General features: G+C 32.4%; 2 protein-coding genes across 6 annotated transcripts in view; one reads left to right on the top strand and one right to left on the bottom strand.

Moving 5' to 3' along the window:
- Nucleotides 1–1,406, bottom strand: part of LOC106069752 (protein fantom-like) — a 41,487-nt gene extending 40,081 nt beyond the window's left edge. For 2 of the 4 annotated variants that reach the window (XM_056035791.1, XM_056035789.1), the window contains exon 1: nucleotides 1,006–1,186. The gene's annotated coding sequence lies outside the window, so the exon portion shown is untranslated. Of the gene's footprint in view, nucleotides 1–1,005; nucleotides 1,187–1,291 lie in introns of those variants that run through there. The other 2 variants (XM_056035790.1, XM_056035792.1) reach the window with 2 other exon arrangements.
- A 527-nt stretch (nucleotides 1,407–1,933) lies between these two features.
- LOC106069767 (zinc finger CCCH domain-containing protein 3-like) lies at nucleotides 1,934–24,084 on the top strand. 2 transcript variants are annotated; one of them, XM_013229516.2, is made up of 11 exons: nucleotides 1,934–2,091; nucleotides 6,671–6,984; nucleotides 7,704–9,134; nucleotides 9,381–9,501; nucleotides 12,802–13,001; nucleotides 13,091–13,183; nucleotides 13,332–13,425; nucleotides 13,771–13,938; nucleotides 14,461–14,656; nucleotides 15,500–15,630; nucleotides 20,350–24,084. In XM_013229516.2, exons 2-11 carry the CDS (start codon nucleotides 6,912–6,914, stop codon nucleotides 21,176–21,178), a joined length of 3,336 nt encoding a protein of 1,111 aa, XP_013084970.2. In that variant the 5' UTR covers nucleotides 1,934–2,091; nucleotides 6,671–6,911; the 3' UTR covers nucleotides 21,179–24,084. The 2 variants fall into 2 exon arrangements, with proteins under 2 accessions (XP_013084970.2, XP_013084961.2); XM_013229507.2 differs by having other exon boundaries at nucleotides 6,671–7,023.
- The last annotated feature ends 621 nt before the right edge of the window (nucleotides 24,085–24,705 follow it).

Genomic DNA, 24,705 nt, shown 5'->3' with positions numbered 1-24,705 from the left:
CACGAAGGATGTAATCTTCTTTTTTGAAGTAATATCTGTATTTTGTAACATAAGATAAGATATAGCAGGTCTTTCCAAATCAAGTCAAAAGTCGATTCAGAGAAATTACAATGTGCAGGTTAAGACAAAACAAAATGGGGTTCCAGAAAGCAAAAAAAAAGAGAAAGAGAAGGAAAGAGAGCTGGCCTTTAAATTTCATTGTAACAGATACACTAATTCATGGGCTAAAAAGTGTGTTAGCTGGATCATTAAAATGTGGCCCGTATATTAAAATAAAAAAAAAAGAAAAGGAGGGGGTGTTCTGGTCATAATAACAATATAAAGCCTGGGAACAAATCAACGGGCATAGCCCATGTGTAATGCTATAGGCTATAAATATTATTGGTGAATATAGTAACTACACTAGATTTATAATTATATTCACTATCATTTCCTTCTACATGATCTAGATTTAGTTTACTACAAGATGTAGTCTGACTAGATTATAGAATGACAAGAAGTAAATAGACTCTATGATAAAAAAATCTAAGACTAAATATTATACTTATAGCAATATACTATAGCATAACTGCCATAATTAAAATTGACAATTGTCATAATTAAACTTATTAAGACTAATAAGACTGACTAAGAGACTAAGACTAATAAGTGTGTAGAAGTGTAGAGTGTTTCAGTGTAGTAAGAGTCTAGTATTTTTAGCTTAGGCTTAGGACTAGATAAGTTTATATGATGCAGATTACTAATAAAATAATAGACAAAATAGAGCTTGATCGACCCTATAAAATTCATTTCATTAGATCTAAACTCTAGACTAGACTTATCCAGACTCTAGATAGTAGATCTAGATCTATTTTTCAATTGCTCAAGCTCAGACATGAATTACAGTACACTGTACACTGAATTGTCTGAATTACAGTGAATTTGTAATTAGATCTAGATCTAATAATTGTGTAGTTTTTTTTTTAAATATAAATATCTTTAGATCTACAATTATATATAATTTACCATTAAAATCTAGATTCACATGTGGAATATTTATTTCACTGTATTCATGTCATTAAATTATACAAATCGAAAAAGATATCCCACTTCCAAAACGATACTCATTATTTTTTAAATCTATATCCAACCCTAACAAGAATTTTCCCGGAAGGAATGTAACAGCCATTTCGGCGTCCTGTGCAGCTATTGGAAACGAAATGAAATAAAAGGCCATTTATATTATTTTGTCATTATAATTTTATATTCCCTTTAAAATAAATACTGATAATATGATAACTTTGGTTCAAACCTTTTCTTCAACAAACACAATTAGATATATATGACTGCATGATTAGATATATTCTTTATATTTTATCAAAGGGAACCAACAATAATAAAGTTTATAAAATTAAAGTCATTTAAAGTTTAGGTCAGGACAACGGGCATACGTTTGGATTGAAAAAAAATACTTTTGATAATTTTATTATTTATTTCTGTTCATTCAATGATTTAGAATCTAGATCTATACATTCTCAAAGAATTATTTTTTCCCCATAAATATACAGGTGTCGTGTTTTTTTTTTTTGTTTTTTTTTTTTTGTTTACAACGTATGGATGCTTTGTGTGTTTTAAATGCGGAATAAAAATTAAAGGTTTAGTCTGGTCTAGATTTAGGTCTATTTTAATTAAATTAAACTTTAACTTTTCATTTAGATTTTTAAATTAGTCATAGTATGAGTATGGAACGTGAATTAATCTAGAACTATTTCACATTTAATGTTTCATTTATTTATTTTGCAAGATCTAGATACTGTGTAAGATTTTTTTTTTTTACTCTAGCAGCTCTCATCTATTTTTGTTTGTTTCGATTCAATTCAAGAGCCTATATTTGAAAAAACTTGGCCTATTTTAAGTTGTTTTTTTACGTTGTTTAATGTTTTCATTGCAAGTTATTGTCAATATGTTTAGAAGTTTAGATGATAGATTATATCATTATAGACTCTATGACACTTAATGATAGATATATTATAGATCTAGTTATAGATCTAGATCTACATTGGTGTTTGTCTTGACAAATCTAGATTTAGAATTAATCAATACAGAATCTGGGTATAATTTACTGTTTATTACTGTTAAAATATAATAATTTAATATAATAGACTAGTCTAGTTCAAGTAGTAGAGTACTAGATGTAGATTCTAGATCTAATTCTAGTATTTCTAGATCTACTGTTACTACAGACTTTAGTGTCTTTACTCTTTAACTTTAGTTTATTTAATCCGGACATTACATTTTTACATGATTTCGGACACTCGCTGTTTTTGTGCCGTGGTCATTAATTTATCATTAAATCTTTTTTTATATATATTTAATATGAAACTAATGCGCTGTATAATCATAATAAATAATCATAATGTGCTTGTCCATTTTCCAATGATTCTATTCCAATTTCCTTCATCAAGTCATCATTTAGCCATCTTTTTATCATCATTATCATGATTATGTAAGAATAAAAGAATTTCAAATTTGTAAGTCAGAGTCAGGTTGTTGTTTTTTCCTATGACCATGTACCTCTTCCTAGGGTTAAGGCTATATTTTTTTGGTTGGCTTAAGTCTATGCTAATGAGCCCGCAATATTTTTTCTGGTTTTGGAGCTGATTTATTTGATTCATAAGCCAAGTTGTTTGATTCCATACAAAAAAAAAATTAAATAGGGTGTTAAATTAAATTAAGATTTTCTTACCAAAATTTATTTCAGACAGCCAGTTTTGGACATCAGTGTAAATGATCTTATATTATATTTGTTTGTTTGTTGTTGTTGTTTTTTTATAGAGAATAAATGGGCAAATGTTTGGAGTGAACTTGGTACATTGAATGAAGTAAAATGCCTAGATATAGACCTTCTAGATAGATCTAGATTTATAAAGAGAGAATATAGAGGATTCAGCTATATAGGCAAGAATGGCCATCCTAACCTGTACTATACTATAATACTACAAAATATCATCTGTATTAGAAATTTATTAAATGAATAAACAAAAAACACAAACATTCAACACACATCTAATCATGCAAACATAAAATAAGTCTTAAAAGTCACACAAGTCGACACAAGCTCACATCACAGTGTTGATAGTCTTTTACTATAATAGGCTCAAAGTTTTTATTTATTGATTAGACTACTGTGGCATTTAAATTGTTTAGATTCTGAATCTAGAGCTACATCAAATTAAACTAACTAATATAAACAATTATATTCACACGTTCGATTTGATTATAAAATTAATTTATATATTTATTGCATTTTGTCACCTATATGCCTGCAGTATGCACCAAGGCAATGTGTATTGAGGTCATGAACTTTCAGCTCTAAATAAAATTAAAAACAGATGTTGGCTTTTGACTAATCAATTGAATAAACTCTATTTTGCGTAATATTTAGATCATTGAGAGTTCAATATTTTACTCACTTGACTATACTTTTACTTAAGAATACACATTTTAAAAATAGATCTAAAATCTACTTTACATTTTATAAAACGTAAACGTATACTAGATCTATATCTTTACTAATTATAGATCTACACCATTATACAAAAAACATTTTAACTTCTATCGGTAGGTACTATTTGTCTACGTATAGATTACATAATGGAAACAAAAACAAACAAAAACTTATTTATTTTAAAAGTAGATCTAGAGTCTAGAATATAGATCTGTACACAATCATTCTCCGCTTGGGTAAACTATCTATCTCTGTCATCAATGTAGCCTTTAGATGATACTTATCTTAGTCAAGTCTAGATTCAATCTACTTATTAACGTACACTTTATACATAATAATTTAAAAAAATACTTTCTTCAATAGCAGTCTACACTTAGACCAAGACAAATGCACTGACCCCACAGATAAACTGGTACTAAATAAAGTCTATTCTATTCATTTCATACTTTAATCAAATATATGTAGGCCTATAAGCAAATGTTTTTATTTGAAAAAAAAAAGGATTTAGGTCGATTAGCTGTTTAAATAGCTCCATTCATAATATTTTTACATTCACGTATTCCGCATTCGCTTTATTTATAACATTATTATTTCGTTTAATTGTTTACAAAACGCTCTGTGACTACATCGAAAGTGATACGCAAATTAAGACCCGCTGGCCGCGGGTAACATATGGCTAGTTATTTATATTTACTAAAAAGTCGTCTAAAAAGTTATCTGCCACTATTCAAACAAAGATCTATCTAGACATACAGTCATAAATATATAGATCTACTAGAGTACTATATCTATATAATATATTGAATAATATTGTGTATCTATACTGTCTATAGTCGATAAAAAATTAATACTAATAATACTAATAATAGAATTATTATATCCAGACTCTAGATTTATCTAGAGGGGAGGGGAGGTCTAGATCTAGATATTTGACTGTGACTTTTCTTCTGCTTCTCTATTAAATCTTATATAAATTTCAATGCCCAGTGATTCACCCCCCCCCCCCCTTCTCCGTTTGGGTATTTTGTTTTTAAACCTTTAATCCTAATACACCCAACCTTTAATCTTAATGCAAGCCTCTTCTTTCTTCGTTCTCAGTTCTCATTTTACATGTTGGGGAGTTCAGATCAGTAATCCTATATCTTCGATGAACCGTGCAGTGGTTGCCAGATCAGGCAGTTCTCCTTATAGTTTTTGTTTTATAGGAGGGATTTAGGGCCAGAGTCTTGTTCAGGCCTTTTGATATAATATGCAGCTTTAAAGGACATGGTCTAAATTCTCTGGTTATGCTCCACAAGGGCAGGTTTTCGCTTGTCCCGACTTTAAGCTTCCGGAACTTTTGTTATCTCATTCTGTTGTGTTTGGTTCTGAGTCGAAAATTTATGCATTGGTCATGTCAAGATAGCTTATAATAGGCGTCCTTTTTCTTGCAATTGGTCCAATTCCCATTTATTCTATACTATTATTTTCATCATTTCTTTTGGGTAGAGAGGGATTTTAGTTTGCTTGTTCATTCTTCCATCTTTGGTCAGTATGTCAGCTTTTTCATTGCCTTCTAATTCAATGTGTACTGGAATCCATTGAAGAACAGTTTCTTTGCTGTTGATGTTAATGTTTATATAGGAAGTATCTGAGTTTTTTTAGGCTTTGAAGGACTGTTTTGGCATTGGTCAGAAAGACAATTTGGCTGTTTGGTGTACATGGGTAGTTTATTAGTGTGGTAGCTGCTAGTTCCAGTGCTTGCCTTTCTGCTCTTTGGCTGTCTGAGAGATCGCCAGTTGCATTTGACTTTTCCTGTCTTTCTCCATATTTGGGCCATTCAGTTAGTATGCCAGCTCCTCCGTTTGTATTGGATTTTTGGGAGGATACATTTGTGTAGACTCTGACCCATTGGTTGTTGGGGTAATGGAATTTTAGAAATTAGTTCACTAATTCCTTGAGCGCTGTTAGGTTGGAATTGGATATTTTTGTTATGCTTTCGATGCTGTCTCTAATAGGAGGGAAGGAACTCTGGTCCCAGGAAGGAAAAGCATTATGCTGCTTTGTTGACTCAATAGTTATATTTCCTCTGCTGAGGATAGATGTAGACGGCCAAAAGAAAATCTAGATCGACCACCGGCAGATATGGTTATGCCTGCACTAGATGTAGCAAAATATGTAGGTCACAGCTGCGGCTGCATAGCTACTGGAAATACTGCATTCCTCATTAATCTTCTGACTGGAAGACAAGCTTTATTATTATTATATAAATTGTATACGTTTAAATACACGCTAACAGCAACCTTTCTTATAAGTAAAAGTAAAGTTCCCCATTCAGACCTTGTGGTCTATAGGGCAGATGATGTAAAGGTTATCTATTTCTGTGGCCAACGGTAAACAAGGGTGTGATGTAGCTAGCACAGCAACCAACCGCCTTTACTTTTCCCCAACTAACGTCAGGTACCCATTAGAGCTGGGTTGACTCAGAGGGGCCAAAGATCCTGAATTTAAAAATCGCAGTCTTCACCAGGACTTGAACCTGGGACCCCCGGTTCAGAAGCCTAGAGTTTTACCACTCAGTCAACACACCTCCCTTTCTTGTAAGAAAATATGAAGAAAAAAAAATATATCCAAAATAAAAAAACACTTTATGTTAGTGACAACACAAAAACAAAATATTGACAACAAATAGCAGCACACATATCATCAGTGGCTAAGTCATTTTTGGAGTGTTATAAAATAAAAGGTTCTCTTTTTTATAACCAAATCTATTAAAAACATTACTTAAATGTATTTAAAATTATTTTTGCTAAAATTCGTTTTCCATTACTTTAAGACGCTCATCTTCATGGTTACCAAATTTGTTATCCTTAGCCTCCTTCAATGAAATATTTTGTTTTGTTAGCCTCCTTCTCTGTAATATTAAATTTAGCCATATTTATTATGATAAATATTTTGAGCTGGTTGTCAGCATACATAAATTTTTTTTTTGTCTGTTTTTTGAATGTCTTTGTCATAATAATGCTTGACAAAAAAAAACATTTTGTATTAACCATCCGTCAAGCAATTTTGTTATTTGGAATTTATTTATATTTCTGCTCTCTACTCTAAAATATTTTAGTGGTACATCCTCTCTCGACATATATAATTAATCTTTAAAAAAAAAGTTTCAATACCCTTATGTTAGTTTTTTTTTCTTCTCAGCAGTGACAAGTGAGAAATGCCAGATAATTATGATTCTCTACACAAAAAAGAATCTTTACACAAAGAAGCTCAGCAAATAGTTGATCCTCAGGCATAAAACCTAACTAGGGTTAACAACATACATTTATATGCACTTCCCAACTTCTCTTCAAGTAGCCAGCACAACTTTGGTCACTTGTACAACACTCTGGATTGTGGCTACTCTGATTCTGATTTGACGCTAGGAAGCAGCTGTGAGGATATGGAATCTGTGTTGCCCAATTCAAATCGCTTGGTCTTACCTTTGGCCAAAACATCCGTGTCAAGTTTAAATGGTGATAAAGTGCTCAAGAGAATTGTTATTCCTCCACAAAGTAGTATAGATTTTGTTTTAATAAGTTTTTAGTTTTTATATATAAAATTATACAATTAGCATCTTTCTTTGAAAACCATTTACATGAATCATGATCTGCAAAAGTATTTTTAAGTCTTATGAGTTTCTTTTAAAAACAATAATCAATTCAGTTTAAATATATAATTTACAGTGATCCCTCATATATTGGGGGAGATGTGTTGCAGAAACGCACACAATAACAGAGAATCTGCAAAATAGAAATTGTATATTTATTTAAGTATTTATTCACTAAAGTACATAAAGTAAACATTTTTGTTAAGTGTACTTATCATTGTACAGAGTGGTGAGGGATCACTGTACTGGTCAATTCTGGTTTATACACCCACTGTGAGGTGCAATCATTATGGTTTTAACAAACAGAGTGGTCAGATGTCTTTGTTACAAGATGGTTTTGGTACTTCAAGATGCCTGAACAAGTGAAGGATTTAATTAATGAGTTTTGACTCCATTAAACTTTGTTTAAGAATATTGTAATTATTTTGTATCATGCACATACCTTATTAAATACATTTTTAATGATTATAAACAACTGCCATCAGTTGGGTAAGTAAATTTTTTTCTTAAAAGAAAGAATAATTATTTTGTTTTTACTGAAATATTTAAGCCTGGTGTATACCATTTTTTTGCATTTCTTTGAAGGAGACAGAATGACTACAGTGGCAGAGCCTACAAGATTGGTTTTATTAGGAGATAAAGGTACCACTTTTGATACTTCTCAACTAAACATTCTAGAGCCTCTAGGACTTCAGATATCAACAAAACCATCTAAAGAAACATTTGTTCAAGAAAACTCATCTCTGAAAAATTCCAATGAAACTTCCAAAACATTTGTTAAGTATTTAGATTATTTGGAAGAAATGGAACTCAAAATACGTTACATGAAAAATGACATAGAATTCAAACAAAATCAAATCTCAGCAAGAAATAACTTAGGACTTAATCGAAATCAAAGTAGACAAACTTTAGTAAATAGGACTCATAAACACAATTTTGGAACCCATCCTGGTGAGGAAGCATCATACAAACAGCATATCAAAAAACATGCCCATGAAAAAGTTAAACAAAAAATTCCACCTGCCTTGGTTCCTGAATCTCACAACCATCAGGCGGTACCCTCAAAAAGAGTGGATAGAATACAAGCAGCAGTTGTACAAAGTATTTCAAAAAGTAGTCAGGTTGCATTGCTGTCAGACGCCCAGTCAAATAATGGCAGCAGTAAGACTCAGTTGCCTGTGTATGTTTCCCCTAATAAAAGGAAGGTTATTTTCTCTTCCCAATCTTCTGAAGACTTAACTAAGTCAGTGCCAGTAGTAAGAAAAGTTTTATTTCAAGGTATCTCACCAGAAAACATTGCTTATATGGCTGGTAAACAAAATTCTACAGTTCATAATTCAAATACGGCTACCAGTAGATTCAAACTTGTTAAAAATATTGAAAATTCATCACGTAAAGCAGCAAATGGTGATGCTCAATCAAGTGTTTCAAATAACACTGTACCCACTTCAACATCACTGAGACCACAGTCAGAGACTGCTCAACTTAAGAAAGTGTCCATGGCAAATGTCCAAAATGCATCCAAACTGGTCAGCAAGTACAAGATAAAGCATCTTTCTCCAACATCTGCTCCAAAAATGGCACCTTCCATCAATGGCCATCTTAAATCTGATTCATTTGTCTCTCAGTCTGGCTCTAACTCTTTAATGGCCACCCCAGCTTCCAAAAAGCAAAACCTTTTTTCTTTCAAAAAATCTCCCTTGATCATACAAAGTGCTGCAAAGCTGGTTAGCAAGTACAAGTTGAAAAGAATTTCTCCAACATCAGCATCGAAAAAGGCTCCAATTTTCTATCAAGGCACATCCAGTCAGCATCATAAATTTTCATTTCCGCGTTCTAGTACTTTTACAAAATTCAACAAGAATAAGTTAAAGTTGGACAAAAGAAATCCAGAGAAAATCAGAAGTGATCCATCTAGAGGGAGAGGTCTGATAAAGTTGGACAGAAGAGTTACTACTAGCACTAGCAAGAAAGTACAGGGGAACCAGTCATTTAAGAGAATTGCTCCTTTTTCTTGTAAGTAAATTTGTTTCTTATAGTTTCTTTATTGAATTTGCTTTGTCTGCTTGAAATAAATGTACTATTTAGATTAGCATCTTTTGCATAAAAAGACTTCATGCCTCAAACAATTTAAAAAATTGACTTTTTGTATATAAATAGTTAAAACAATTGTCTAATAATCTTAGTTTCTCTTAGACATATCCTATCAAATTCATATTATTTATTGGTACAAAAACATCATAATGACTATATCTTGCTCAGATTATAATACAGGTTCCTTTTATAAATGGTCAAGGCCAACACTGCAAGCTAATAACTTTTGGAGGCTGAAAATGAGACAAAAACTGAGGTTAGGGTTTATGGGTACTCATAGATATGCAAGGTAAGTGTCACTGTCTGTGTTGAGAGAAGACAAGAAGTTTTCTTGCATTTGCAAATTCAAAATGAATGACTTCACTATTTTTGTTTGCTGTAACAACTAATCCTAGAAGCCTCTTTAATGGTTGTACTATAGGATGTTTGTCAAGAGCAATATCAACTTTAAAACTTGTATATTAGCATTATGTGGTAATCTTTATTACTACTAATAATAGGACAATTTTTTTTTTATTCTTTTAAAGTGAATATCTAAATCTTTAATCCAAATACCATTGCTAATGAATTTTTGTTGTTGTTATAATTGGTTAAATAACAATTAAATTGGGATTTTCACAAGACATATTTTGTGCCTCTCATTAGGACAGTACAGAAAACATTAACCAGAAATGTTGTAGACTTCACAGTCATCATAATGAAAGTGTATATTATTAACATTTTTGTGTCATGTGATAAAAGAAAGACATTTTTAAAATGTACATTAAAACCAATATGTCCATGGAGCAGTTGAGGGGAATGGACATGATTAAAGAGGATGTAATGTGGCCTGCACTAGAACTTATCACCTTTACTCTAGAGATGGGAAATGAACCGAACCGAACTCGAACCTCACTTATGACCGAACCGAACCCGAACTTTGAAACTGCTTGGTACGAACCGAACCGAACGAACCCTCCTTTTCTTAACCGAACTAATTTTGCAATTTGTACATCCTTTTTTTTTATTTATGCTTTAAAAAAATATAAAAAATTACTTAAATATTTTATTTAAATTCTAATGATTCCATTATACTTTAAAAATTTGGGGGGGGGGTATTTTGAAAACAAAAAAGAAAAAAAAAAGCGGCGCGCTGGGGTTCCCATGGGTTTTTCCGTATGTGCTGACTCCCTCCTGGCCTTGAATTTTCGCGGGCTGTTTGCAATATTGGTTTTGAGTTGAATAGCCGCCCTCTAATCTAGATCTAGACTCTAGTTCCTAGTAAGTAGAAAGTCAACATTAAAATATTGTCACTTTTATTTGAGATGGCTGTTAGTTGAGAGTAGAATAGTTTTTGCCGATTAGAGAGTGTAGATATAAATCTACAATAAATTCATTTGTGTTTTAGTTTAAAATAAATTTTAATTATCTTCTATTAAGTGATTTATTTTTACAAAATTTTGAAGTATTCCATATTAGAATATTATCAGTGGCGTAGCAAGGGTGAGGGAGAAGGGGGAGAAATGGAAAATCTCCCCGGGCCCCCACTTGAGAGGGGCCCCAAATGTTTTTTTTTTTACAATATTCAATATTACGCAAAATGCAGGGGCCCTCAAAGAGGTCCAGCCCCTCCCGGGCCCCCAAATGATGAAAAATTCCTAGCAACGCCCCTGAATATTTTTACTATTATTTTGTTTTGCATTATTGATCATCACTATTTTTAATGCAGCGTTTCTCAAACTTTGGGTCCTCCCCCGTGGGTGGGGATGGCGAGTACCTTGAATTTGGGGATGGGGAGATGCAACTTCCTGACAAAAAGGGGTGTCATAGAGTGTGTGTGTGTGGCAGACAATCTTGAGACATGAAAGAGTAAAGACGTTGACCTATATTTCGTTTAAATATCAGTATATTTCATTAATATTACATCTCTATCAAAAGATAAATATGTGAATATTGTAATAACAGTTAGGCTATATTGAGTTGTTCACATAAGAACTTTATTTTAAAGTTTATTAAGTTTATATGTTATTATAAGGCTTGTCTTCGAGTCCGAAGATTAGTGAGGAATGCAGTTTTTCCCATGGCTGCGCATTCCTAAATGTGACCTACATATTTTGCCACATCCAGGGCAAGCATAACCACTGTCCGCAGGTGGTCCATTTAGTTTTTCTTTTCGCGTCTGCGTTTGTCCTCGGCAGCAGATTTTCTTTTGGTCTCAAATGTGTATCCCGCGGCCTTCGGGAGTGAACTCCAACTGACTCGTTCTGAAGCCGCATGTAACCAGGTGCTCTCTTCTATGTCAGCTAAGCAAAGTTGACGCCTAAGCTGGTCTTTGAAGCGTTTCCGTGGGGCGCCTCTGTTATGGCGGCCACCTTTTAGCTCACAAAAAAAAAAAAAATAAGACTGTCTTTGGCATATGTTCGTCTCCCATACGAGATATGTGCCCTGCCCAACGTAACTGACGGACCATAAGAAGTCCCTCTAAACTATCCTTACCGGTAAAAATATAAAACGCCTTTATTGGTTCAATTGTACTACCTGTTTGTCAGCGACAAACCAACGACCAACTAACAAGGAGAGGGGGCGTCGAAAAAAAAGTTTTATTTTTAGTTTAATTTATCTGAATATTAGTATAATTACATGTTTAAAAATTAAAATATATTAAGTAGGAGATGTCATTTTATCTTCCAATAAGACCTTGTCAACTGTAGACTGCTTTTTGCTAGGCGCATATGCACAATATGGGTCAAAACGTTTTGAAGAAAACATTTTAAAACATCTCCGCTATTGAGATTCTTCTGCATTTTTTGTCTCAGAATAGTCGAATTTCTTCCGTATATTGCAATTTATTATAGTGACGACTTATTTGTGAAAATAAAATCCTCGATAGAGACGTCTTTACACGAAGAATATTTGTTTTTTTTATTATGTGAATAGTGCGTTCTGAAAGAAAGCACATCGATATTAGCCTTTTTTAAAAAATATCTCTTCTTACTAAGAGAAAAAGGTTAGAATACGCTTAGCGCCGAGTCATGCCCAGAATTAAACCACTTGCCGACTTGAGCGAAAACATGCCGCATCTTCAATTCTATCTCCATTAAGAAATTTTTACAATGCTTAAAATGTATGTAGGCAACATTATTTTGGAAAAAGTATTGCCCATAGGCCTATTATATGTTGCAAAGTATTTGTTTTATGTAAAAATTAAACTTAAAGTGTTTTATCTGATAAATTGTATAAAACCTTATAACTTAATTTTGCTATTACATAATTTTATAACATCGAACCGAGCCGAACCCGAACTTTAGACCTAACCGAACCCGATCTATACTCGTCACCAAACTGAACTCGAACTTAAATCTGACCAAACCGAACCCGAACTTTAAAAGTTGGGTTCGATTCCCATCTCTACTTTACTCCCTAATTAATAATCACAGCTCCATTGAAAATCAAATTTATGATCTTTAGTTGGGAAGCCAAGTAGTTTACCCCTTGTTCTTCAAGCCCCTGACATATGAGTGAAATTGAACAAAGAGAAAAATAGTTATAAATTATTACATATGTAAACTTTTTGATTGAGATACTTTAATTTTTTTTTCATTGTCTGTAGTTTTAAAATAAACAAGTCTTCATGGCCGTCTGCTTTAAACTTTAAACAAAAGAGAAACAACAAAAGTTTGGTGAAGATTGGAGATCACTTGTACAAATCCAATTCAAGGCAACTCACCAGAATTAAAAGGTCAACTTCATTCTCATCTGTTCATGACTCAAGCAGCAGACATAGTTTCAAAGATAACACACCCCAAAGAAGTGAGCAATTTTGCAATATATATATTTTTTAGACTTAAAGCTAAATTTGGTCTGAAGTTTCTCAAATAATTTTGTTCTCTTTATTTTAGGTTGGAAGATGCAAAAATTGAAATTAATTTCTTTACAAGGTGTTCATTTTAATGTTGATTCAAAGGGCAAAAAATTAAGCCGAGCTGTTTTCAGTAAGACAACTCTTAGTGGTGTTTTTGTGTGTGTCTGTCTTACTTTAACGACTTAGAAGGCTATAACAAATTTCAATTTCTTTTCTATTTTAATGTCACTCTGTACAAAATAAGTATATAGTCACACGCTTTTCTGAACTCTCCACAGAAAGTAGTACAAACTCTAATGAAAGTATTGCTCATGTAAACAAAATAGCATTGGATCAGAAGCGATCAGATGAAAATGCAAGACTTGCTGCCAGGTTGGTTTATTGATAGGACCTAATAACCAAGTCTCATCAGTTAGTAATATCTGATTCTATTCCTGGTATAGGGTTGAAAAGATTTTTGTTTTAATCACTAATTTGGCACTCATATCCCATTGTCAACAACAAATGCTGGACAGTTAAGATGTTCTTGAGAATAAAAAGTCCATTGAAGCAATCAGATTTCATTCATCTCCCTGGCCAACTGTTGACTTGTGTGTTACATTTGAGCTAAACTGACTGCAATAATAACATGTTGTCCATAGAAACTGAACTCCATCTGCCTTTTTGATTTTAGAAAATACTTTTTTAAAAAAAACAACTGGTTTTGTAATTTCACAGTCGTGCAGTTTATCGGAGTATTGCCATCGCTGCTGTCAAGTTTAAAAAAGACAACAAGAAGAAGATTCAGAAACAGCATTGCATATTCTTTGGTCGTTTTGGTAAATGTTTTCGAGGGGACAACTGTCCATACCTACATGACCCACAAAAAGTAGCTGTATGCACCAGGTAAAATAGAAACACTGACAATTTTTGGTTATAATTGTTAACATTGTGCTGCTCAAAATTTTTCTTGAAGATATAATATATTTAAAAAAAAAAAAAAGGGTTGTTAGTTAGTACTTTAAATTTACTAAGGTTGAGAATGTTGAACTGAAAATGTTGACATTTTGCTGGCATAAATAAATTTGAAGATCAAAGTAAATAACTACATTTTATTTAAAGCTTATTGTTGAAAGACCTATATTTTTGCTTCTGTTTTCAAAGTAAGATCAATTTACATTAATAAGTAGTTCAATTTTAAGTGAAAAATATCCATAGATTTTATTTTGAACTAAAATACTTGTCCTCAAAATTCCTTGTTTATCAAACAGTTACTGAAGTTGAAGCTTACAATTGAAACATGTAATAGATGTGACTATTAAGAAATAACTTATTAACATTATCACTGTAATGACTTGATGTTAGATGGGCCGGTTAATTTATATTATGTACGTTGTCAAATACAGAAAATATTTTCTTTATTTACAGGTTCTTGCGCGGCAGATGTGATGTTGTGAATTGCCCATTCTCCCATAAAGCGTCTGTGCACAAAATGCCAGTGTGTATGTACTACCTCAGAGGCGCATGCTCACGAGATGATTGTCCCTACCTACATGTTAAAGTCAATCCTGATGCACCCACCTGCAAAGACTTTTTGAATGGTTTCTGTTCATTAGGTGATAAGGTACCTCACTATTTTGATTCTATGATCGTTTGTAAATACTTTTAACACTGTTATCACAAAATAGAATCTCTTACAATGACTTGATGTTTCCTGACTTGGTGCTTCATGAACTTGTTCCTCATTTGTTTCCACCTTTTTGTTTTTGACCTGGTATCATACTGTAAGACATACAAAAAGTAAAGTACCCCTTTCAGGTCTTGTAGGGAAGATGATGTAAAGTTCCTCTATTGATACAGTTCAAATTTTTAAAGGCATGACTCTAAAAGTTCAGTTTGATACACAGGAACTTAGTCTTGATTTTTTTACTGGTATTTAATCAACTTACAAGATACCTGTAATGACCTAATGAAACACTACAAGAAGACATGTCTTGACCCTAGGCTTTATTGAACAAGAATGACAAAACAGTTCACATCGATAACACAGTACACATACACACACAAGCTGACCTGGACACCAAGACATTTTGACACACAAGAACAGATCAGTTCACAACACACAACAAGAACATAAATACACAACAATACCAGAAACTGACAAATGCTGAGAACAAACATTTGATCATAGAGTGTTACAGACAAAACCCTTAACAATAATTGGATGTTCAAAGTTTAGAACTACTTGAATTGTCCCATTTTGTTTTTTCATCCAACAGTCACCAATTTAATTGCACATTTTCATTTTTTTTTTTTAACATGATGTTTAATTAATTGTTCATACTTTGTTTGAAAATGTCAAACCAAAGAAAGAAATGAAAAACTACAATTTTTTTTTTAAATATTTTTTTTAATTACTTTATGAAAGTATTCCCTTAATTTTTTTTATACAAACCATTTTTTGCAGTGCAAGAGGCTGCATTCCTTTGTTTGCCCAACATATTCTTACACTGGTTCCTGTCGCAGAGGTGTGAACTGTCCAATGTTACATAGACAGCGACAAAACGATGTCAGTACCAAGCAAAAAGCTCCCATTAGGTAAATCTTTTAATTTTTCAAATATTATTTATATTTTAAATAACTAAATAAATGTATTATTTATATATATTATACATCTAAAAATTTGGCAGCATGAGAAAATTGAGCTATATTGTCATAGAAAAAAAAACACTCTGTGAAGTAGTTTAGCTTTTGACAAAAGCTGATTCAGAAACCATTTTTTTTTACTCATGTCATAAATTGAATCAAGTTGGGCTGAATTTATTTTTCAAATGTTTGTTTTCCAAGAACCCTTATTATGGTGTCACTTTGCTCACCCTGTCCAATGTTTAAATTTTTCAAATCTAGTTTATTCTATGTCTTAATGTTCTACTATCCGATACCCATGCTACACTACAGTTTAAATAGTTGGCATATATGTTTATTTTGCTCAGAACGCTCTTAACTTCTCAAACGACCTCTATTAGAATGCTCCACTACCAACACAATTTTCTAGTAAAAGTATTAACTCATTTGTCTTCCTTTCCTGTTATCTGAACCCAGCAATTTCCTGCTGCATTTACTCTCAAAAGCTTGGATTCTTTCAGCTTCACTATTCAGTGTTCAACTTCAAAACCATATTCAAGTACCAGTTGTAGTTTTGAACGAAGATCTTGTACCTGGTCTGAATTTTCTCCAATGTGGTCTATATAATCTGCAAACCTAAGAGTGGAAATTGGCCGCCCTCTTATGGTCAAGATAGAAGTAAATCCTTCTAGCTAGAGTTTCCATCATGATATGCTCCAGAGATATGTTAATAAGAACTGGAGAGAGAATACATCCTTGCTGCACACCTATGGATGTCCTAAAACTTTCTCTAATTTGTTTTTGTTTTTTTTTTAGAATTACTGAGCTATTCACATTTTGGTATAGGTCTTTGATAACATTGATAGTGTTCTAATAAATGTTGAACTCTGTCATCATAGGCCATCATGCCGAACCTGGTCAAAACTTTTTTTGGAGTTATTGTTCTATAGGTTCTAGTTTCTTTTGTCTCAAGTTTCCTTTCTTGGGCAGTGGAATAATTCAAGATTGGATCCATTCTTCTAGCTGTGTTTTTGGCCCATATTTTCTGGCAGATTGTCCTCAAACATATTGCTATATAAGATAAAATATACAAATATTCATTTATTTAATTGCCTTGGCAACTTAAACCATAAAACCAATAATAAGATTTTAAATTGGGTAAGCTGTAACAAATTCTTTTAGGAAGATGATGTAGAATGTAGAGCTTGCCTATTCTCTTGGTAAACATTTAATGGCTTCCCTTAGAGCCTAACTCATATTTGGCAACTGTAAATGTATAATAAAAATCATGTCACATAAACAGAGTAAGGAACCCATAGACTAGAAAGAAGCAAATGCCTTTAAGAAAAAAAAATTGACTTGGAAATTATAGACAACGTTTACCTATTAGCATCTACTGAAAATTATTTAAATTATAAAAATACCATTGTAGTGCAGAAGTGGCCATCAGAGATGGGTTTACTGCATGTCAATTCAAATATATTAGATTATTTGATCATCAATATTTCCCTTACTGCATGCTCTTACTTTTCCATTCCTGATTTTTTTTTAAATTTGTGTGGTCAATTAGAAACAATGCTTTCATGTAGTCATTACAAGAATCAACTGCTTTTATGTTACCTAATAAGTCTCTTTTCTGAACGTGGTGTACTTTTAGATGTCCAATAATTTCAATTAAAAAAAAAAAAAAAAAAAACAGCCATCATCATGAATTAAACTTTTAAAGTTCTCAGCTTAGACTCTGAGTATTGGATCATGTCTCCATTAATTAATGTTTTGTGCTGTGACAGATGACTTTGTTAAAAATTCTAATAAAAGAAACTGCCCTTTAATTAGACTTCTCTATTACAATTGGTAATGTTCACCAACTAAATTTTTAGGCATAGTTGTTACACCAAATCAATGCCTCCAGGTTTCACTGTTAAGTAAAAAAGAAAACTACTATGTTGACTTCGAAACATCTAAGAATTATTTCTTTCAGGGTGACATTCCAACATAACAACAAGTTACCAAGACAGTGCAAGGTCTATCTAGTTAACATGACTGACTAGACTAGCATGGGTTCTAATAAACGTTTTTTTTTTTCAAACAGCTATTTGTAATTAACCTTCTTAAGACGACGCGGCTGATATATCGGCCCAAGGCTATTTGGCGAAAAAGACAAGCCGGCCGATATATCGGCCGCGATGTTTCCAACCAAAGGATTGGCTTGCCAGTGTTTGTATCATCCAATCAGATTAGTTCTTACTATTTTTACACATTAGTAGACTGTAATGGCGGCTTCCTTTGCTGTTTTAATGCGATAATTTTTTTAAATTGATTTTTTGAAGTAAGCTAGTGAGAGGTGAAAATTTTAACATATCAGCCATTGATATTGATAAAAACAAACTCACTGACTCTGATTTTATTTTAAATATGCTAGAATTAATAAAAATAAGAGCAGAATTGAGGAAAACTTTAGATCTAAGTTTACACTAATACTAGATCTAGTATGGTTTGACGATGTCTATTATTGGTAACATGGTTTAGAGGTAAGGGTGGGTAGCTGGATAGAGAAGACCCATTAGAGAACCAAGGGATTAGCACCCAATATGCCGTTTTATTCTCTTTTTTTTACTATCAATTTAGTTCAAACATTTGTCAGGGAGACTAATAAATATGATGCCAACTTTCTGAACAACAAAGAGCTAAAAAAAACTATCCCTGGGTCATAAATGGGTGACTGTCACTGTGACAATAATGAAGGTGTTTGTTTCCATGGTACCCGGGGGGGGGGGAGAGAAAAGTAGTAAAATAATGTGATAGAAGTGTCTGAAGGATCTCAATGTGCCTTGTCTCTCTAAAGACATGTATTAGGGCTTATTCAAGCCTAAAACTTCTTAAAAAACTCTTACCTTTATAATTCTGTATTGTTTTGGAATTGTATGCGCATAAATTATGCAAATAAGCTTGGCTTTATTCAATAAATGTTAATATTTCAGATAAATTCCATAAGATTAAATTAGTTCATTCATTTTTCTTCAATAATATATATAGCTTTGTGTATGTAAAGTAATTAGTTTATTTGTTAGGAATTTTTTTGTAAGAGAAGTGTTAAGGCTGGAAATAGTGCTCTGTCTTTTTGGCACAAGACATGCTAAATTGCTCCGTCTTAAGAGGGTTAAATAGATTTTTAAAAAATTATATACAGCCTAAAATATTTAAGTTATATGCTCTAATATTTGGTTTCTTTAACAAAAAAAATAATGAGTGAAATTATGGAAGTCTATGCCTCATTAGCAACAAAATTCTGTTACATTTATAGCAACTGCAGAAAGGATTTATTGTTAAGAGATGACAATGGCACTCCAGCTCAAGTTGTCTTTTGTGTGTGGGAGGGGCTGGTTATAATTGTTTCTCAGAATAAAGGTCTAGCCAGCAGCTGGAGCATACACACACATTTTGTCAACAAATGGAGCAGCTGCTAGCATCTATTAACCTTAAAATATCAGTACTAGGGGATTCTCTTTCGCCATCTCTCTTTTTTTTTTTTTATTATTTATTTCTTTTTTTTTTTACTGCCCCTCCCCCTTTTTTTTCCTTTTTTTTTTTTTATTTCACTTTCTCTTTTTCTCTCTTGACTGTCTTTCTATTTTACTCATTGTTTATATGAGTTGTTGTTATTTTAAAGAGTAAGTCATTCACAGTATTACAATACATTACACTAGTAATAGTTTGTGCTGCATAGCTCTTGTGCACTATAAATTTTATGTTATAAACAACCTTCTTAAGTGCAGTTATAACATTGTATAAAAATGATCATTGTATGTAAAACAAAATGGCAAAGATTATGGGTTTTCAATTAGGTAATCATGTAGTGGCCTTTCAGTGATTACAATTTCTTTTTGTAAATGACTCCTTTCTGTCCCAATGATAGGAATGCTTTAAAAAAAATGATATATCATGCCTAACAACAGGACACAATTATCACCAGCAATACAAAAAAGAAGTAAACTCAAGAAAAGTAGTTTTAATCACTTCAAAGTAAACACACCAGTACTTGTAAGGCAGGCAATGCTTGCCTCTCAAATGGGGGAGCTCTAGATCTAATTCTGGTAGATTGTTTAACTCCAATTGAATATGTTTACCACATTAGGACCAGGCGATATAATTAACATTTTCAAATGAAGAAACACACGAACAAATGAAGTGCCCTTGCAAGGCAGAGATTTGGTTCTCCCAACCTTATCCTCTGTCACAGTCTCTTACATTGCAGCTAAGGCCAACACCAATCTTAAGAATTCAACAAGCATGTTAAAATGTAAAAAAAAAAACAACTTTGGACACCTAGTAGAACATTTGAGTAGATTTTTGACCAATGATTAACTTGCAAACCTCCTTAATTGTCTTAAACATCAGAGCAAAATGGTTTGATGTACAAAATCTTTTATCTGGCTAATCCAAGTGCTACTACTTTGCTGCTGTGACCCCCATCCCTTATACAAAACTTGTTTTTTTTAATGTATGCCATGCTAATCATGGTTATCTAGTAGTATATGTTCCATCAAAACTATTTAGTCTGTTCAGGTTCAGTGTCACCAAGTATCACTTAAGTTACATCATTGTAACAGGATTTAAATAGAGGACAGAAAGATTTTTTTTTATTTAATACACAATTATTTTTTTTTAATCTATTCATTTTTTTATTTACAGTGTGCCGGCCAAGAGAGAATCAAAGACTTCAGAAATTAAACCTTTCATTGGAGTCAGGACTGAGCCAATAGCTGCACAGCCATCTTATATATCGCTTACCACAGAAGATAATTCCCGAGTCACCATAAACTCATCAGTGTCACCCCAAGAAAAAAACCCTGAAACTTTAGCTCATTCATCACTTCTGTCTTTGCTAAGCAGGCCTACAGCCAGCCTTACTAATGACTCAACTAGAATTAGGCCTGCATTTCTCTCACCTCTCTATGAAACTCAGTCTAACATTTCCTCAAGTTTGAGTTTAATAGATACACAACAATCATGTATCCCAGTGACTGAACAAGATACTCTCATGACAGCTTCATCAACTTCCTTACCACTGGACAAAACAAAAATGAATTCTCAGTTATCATTTATATCTTTTGGGTCTATTGACAAGACCAACATTACCATTGATTCCAACCAAGTAATTCCAGCAGCTCTTGAATTGAATCAAAGCACTAAATCTCATTGTACTAGCTCATCAAGTTTAAGCTCATTAACTAGGAAGTCAGCAGTCATCCCTCTGACCAACCAGGAGATCACTTTAATTACCCCCGCAATGTCTTTGTTGACAGAACCAAAAAAGCAGCATACATTATCTCAATTATCATTTATATCTTTTGAGACAACTGACAAGGCAAGACATGAATCTGAGCCTGAATCTACAGGAACCAGTGGTAATACACAGCAGAATAACCTGTTAGGCACAAGTCATTTCAATGAGTCAGTGACTTCAGTCAAAATAACTCCTTCCTTCCTCCATTCTAAGCAAACTTATCAAAAAGAATGAAGTAAAAATGAAGCGAGACTGTCACAGCTTACTTTGGAAAACCAAAATGAAATCTTACTGTGATAGCCATTCTATAAGTTTGTAGGCAGCTTTGTAAATTTTAGTACCGGTATATACCTCTTTTATTTTTTTTTTCTACTAATTACAAACAAATGCATTGTTATTGTCAGTCACTAAAAAATTAAGCATGAAAACAAGGATTGAAACTCAAGAAAGAAAAATTAAAAACAACAGAGATCATTTGAGATGAAATGTTATAGAATGTAATGTCTAGTTTTAGCACATATGTGTAACTTGTGACATTTGTCATATCTTGTTGAAAACTGTTTGTATTCTATCAACTTTAGTGGCATGTCTTTGATATCATTTCTTATAAAACTTGAATCATCTTATGTCTCTCAGATAAATACTGAGGGTGTAGTGCAACAACAATGAGAATACTTCACTAAATAAACCACAAATCTTGATTTGTTAATGAGAATACTTCACTAAATAAACCACAAATCTTGATTTGTTAATGAGAATACTTCACTAAATAAACCACAAATCTTGATTTGTTAATGAGAATACTTCACTAAATAAACCACAAATCTTGATTTGTTTCTAACAGAAAAATATCTTCATTGTTTCTAGTTAATAGTATCTCTTGAACTCATGTACTTTTACTTTTTTAGAAAATATTTTTTATTTACTTAATTTTTTTTATCATTTACCATGTTAGGTGAAGGCCTTATCAGGTTAGTTTGGCATAAATACTTATGTAGGTTGGCCAACTCTTTACATTTTGAAAATGGTAAAAGAAGAATAGTATTCAGTGGTTGCTTTAAACTTAGTGCTTAGATTTTATTTAGGCTTCCAGTCTTTAATAGGGACCTGAACAGAAAATGTGGACTTATCTTTTAACAATGTTTCACCATGGAATGTAAGGTAAGTATTAATTATATTTCATGAAAGATACAATTTATTTGGAGCTGTATTAACATTGATTCTAATATTTAGACCAATGGTTGTTTTCAAATATTCATTCTTTTGATTTCATTTTTTTTTCATAACTTTCTAAGCATATAGCATGATTGTTATTTCAATCAAACCTAGTTAAATCAAACTCATTTATATTTAATATGTTTCACAACCTGGGTTATGAGTTTGTTTTGGAGGTTGGTCATCTTGTTCAATGTATTGAACTTCATAGAATTTTAGACAACTGCATTTGTTTTCATGAAGTTTGAGCGAATCAGGTTTGATTGTATAGAACATGTAATTCTACTTGATAATTTTGTTTCATGACTCCCTAATGCCTTAGCTCTTATCAAAATCATATCAACTCAGGAATTTTTGTTTTGTCCATATTGTTTAGAAATAATTCTTAAGTGTCTGATGTAAGGACCATTTGTGGACTGCCTTCAAATGTTGAGCCATGAGTGCATTATATTTATTTCTATGAATAGTTTTAGTAGCTGACAAAAGAGGATATACTGTTGTCCTCAGGTGATAAAATAACACAGGACCTTAATTCTGAATTGAATCTGATGGAACACTTTAGCACTGATTACCCTGCTACTTGCTTGAATATTAAAAGACAAGAAAGGGAATAGTAAGCTTTTTGTTGAAATATAAAAGTTTAGGCTTTTCTGTTCAGTATTGAAGATAGTCTATAGAGTCTTCTTCCTCCTAATCCATTCATTCACTCATCTGTGAGCTTAGGTTTGACAAGATTGTTGCTAAGCTTTTCCACATTGTATCATCCTAAGCAAAGGAGTTTGTTTGCCCAAAGAATTAGAAATCAAAGCTTAGAAAGTCTTTTTTTTTTTATGTATAGACTTTGATAACCACTTACATCAAGGTGACTGGTCCATGAGTTAGACATAAGTACTTTTGAAATTATAATATCCACTTCATAAAACATTGAAGAATTAGTCTTTAACATTACAAAGATAGGACAGACTTTTTTAAAATAAAAATTCTTTAATTTATTGTCATAAAAATTTATTTTAAAACCAGTTTGGTGGTATTCATCTATTTATATGAACTTAATACTTTTGGGTTTAGGTGACTCTGGGCATGATTTAGAAGACATCGGTCACAGAAATCTTTTCAGATATTGTGGAGGAACTTGGTTGAAAACTTGTCTATCAACCCTTGATAGGAGACTTTTTGTTTACACTTGATAGGACATATTTTTTTACCCTTTTAATAGTTTCAGTGTATTTCACTGGTCAACTAGCTGACTGGCCATGTGTTTCATACTTACTGTTCCTACACTCTGCTATGATCCAGGTCCAACATATGATAGGACTAAAACTTAGGCAGGCCTAACTTAGATTTCACTCGACTTAGACTTAAACTGTAGTTTAGTTTGCAGAAACTTTTCTAGGGCTGTCAAAGGAAAGATAGATCAGTGCTCATCCAAGGCATCCTGCCATCATTTCTTACAACTCTTTTCAAGCTTTGTCCAACATCATTTGTTTGTGTGCTCTAGTACCTGACCAAGCATAGAGCCAGATTGTCTTATAGAAACTTTTATTGCAATGGAATTATTAAATAGACTGTTTAAAATCAGCTGTGGATATATGGTCATTTGTGAGAGTTGCATAAAAAACACTGGTGATTGGATTTCCCATGTACTAATAGCAATGAAATGAACATGAACTGACAGCAGGTGATAGCAAGCTGTGAGTCAAGGTATTCCAACCTGAAGCTGACTTGAAGGTCATTTAACAGACACAATGGTTACTTAATAGCTTATGATGCTTGTTTTTTTTTTCTTTTTAAATATAAAGTGTTCTATTCTAATCATATGGTTATGTTTGTTTTGTTTTATCAAATGTTTTTATATATAAAAAACAATGAATAAAAAAAAGTTATAGAAAGTGGAAAAATGAATAAAATACACATCAATAATTGAATTGTATTTGACTTTGGTTGTAATGAATGGCAGATGTCAAAATCTTATGTTGTCTTTTAATGGTCTCCCAAATATCTTGTGCCTTCACATACAGTTCTGATGCCTTCTAGATACTGGAAAGACTTTTTTAGAATCGTTTAAGTTAAAAGTACCTTCTATGAATACTCTTGTCACCCTGAGGATTGATATGTCTCCAGGACTCCCTATCAAGAACCTATGTAAATTGGGTGGACACTACTTCTTTTGAAACAAATTACAATGTTGTTTTTTGTACAATAAAAAGATTTTTTTTAGTTGTGCTTTCCTCTGCAGCATGCATACAAACTGTATAAATAACTCTTACAATTAACTGGGTTTTATAATTCTCACAATAAGCTGGGGAGTTTTTAAATATGAAAATGCCACTTAAGAAATTGTGTTCATTCCCAAACCTCCTGCAGGATAGCAGTCAGAGTTAAAATTCAGACTATTGTTACAACAAAAGTGGACACAACAAAATTCAAAATAAATGTTTATTGGAACTGGTTCCATCTTCAACTTGTTGAATCTTTAAGATTGTCATCATAGTCTCTGCAGGAGCAATGAGGCGTGTACTATAATATTGAACATGTTTAGAGTGTTA

This window comes from Biomphalaria glabrata, chromosome 7 (assembly GCF_947242115.1).
Source record: "Biomphalaria glabrata chromosome 7, xgBioGlab47.1, whole genome shotgun sequence".
Classification (NCBI taxonomy): domain Eukaryota; kingdom Metazoa; phylum Mollusca; class Gastropoda; family Planorbidae; genus Biomphalaria; species Biomphalaria glabrata.
Note: the sequence above shows the minus strand (reverse complement) of the source record. Positions and strands in the feature narration are given on the sequence as shown.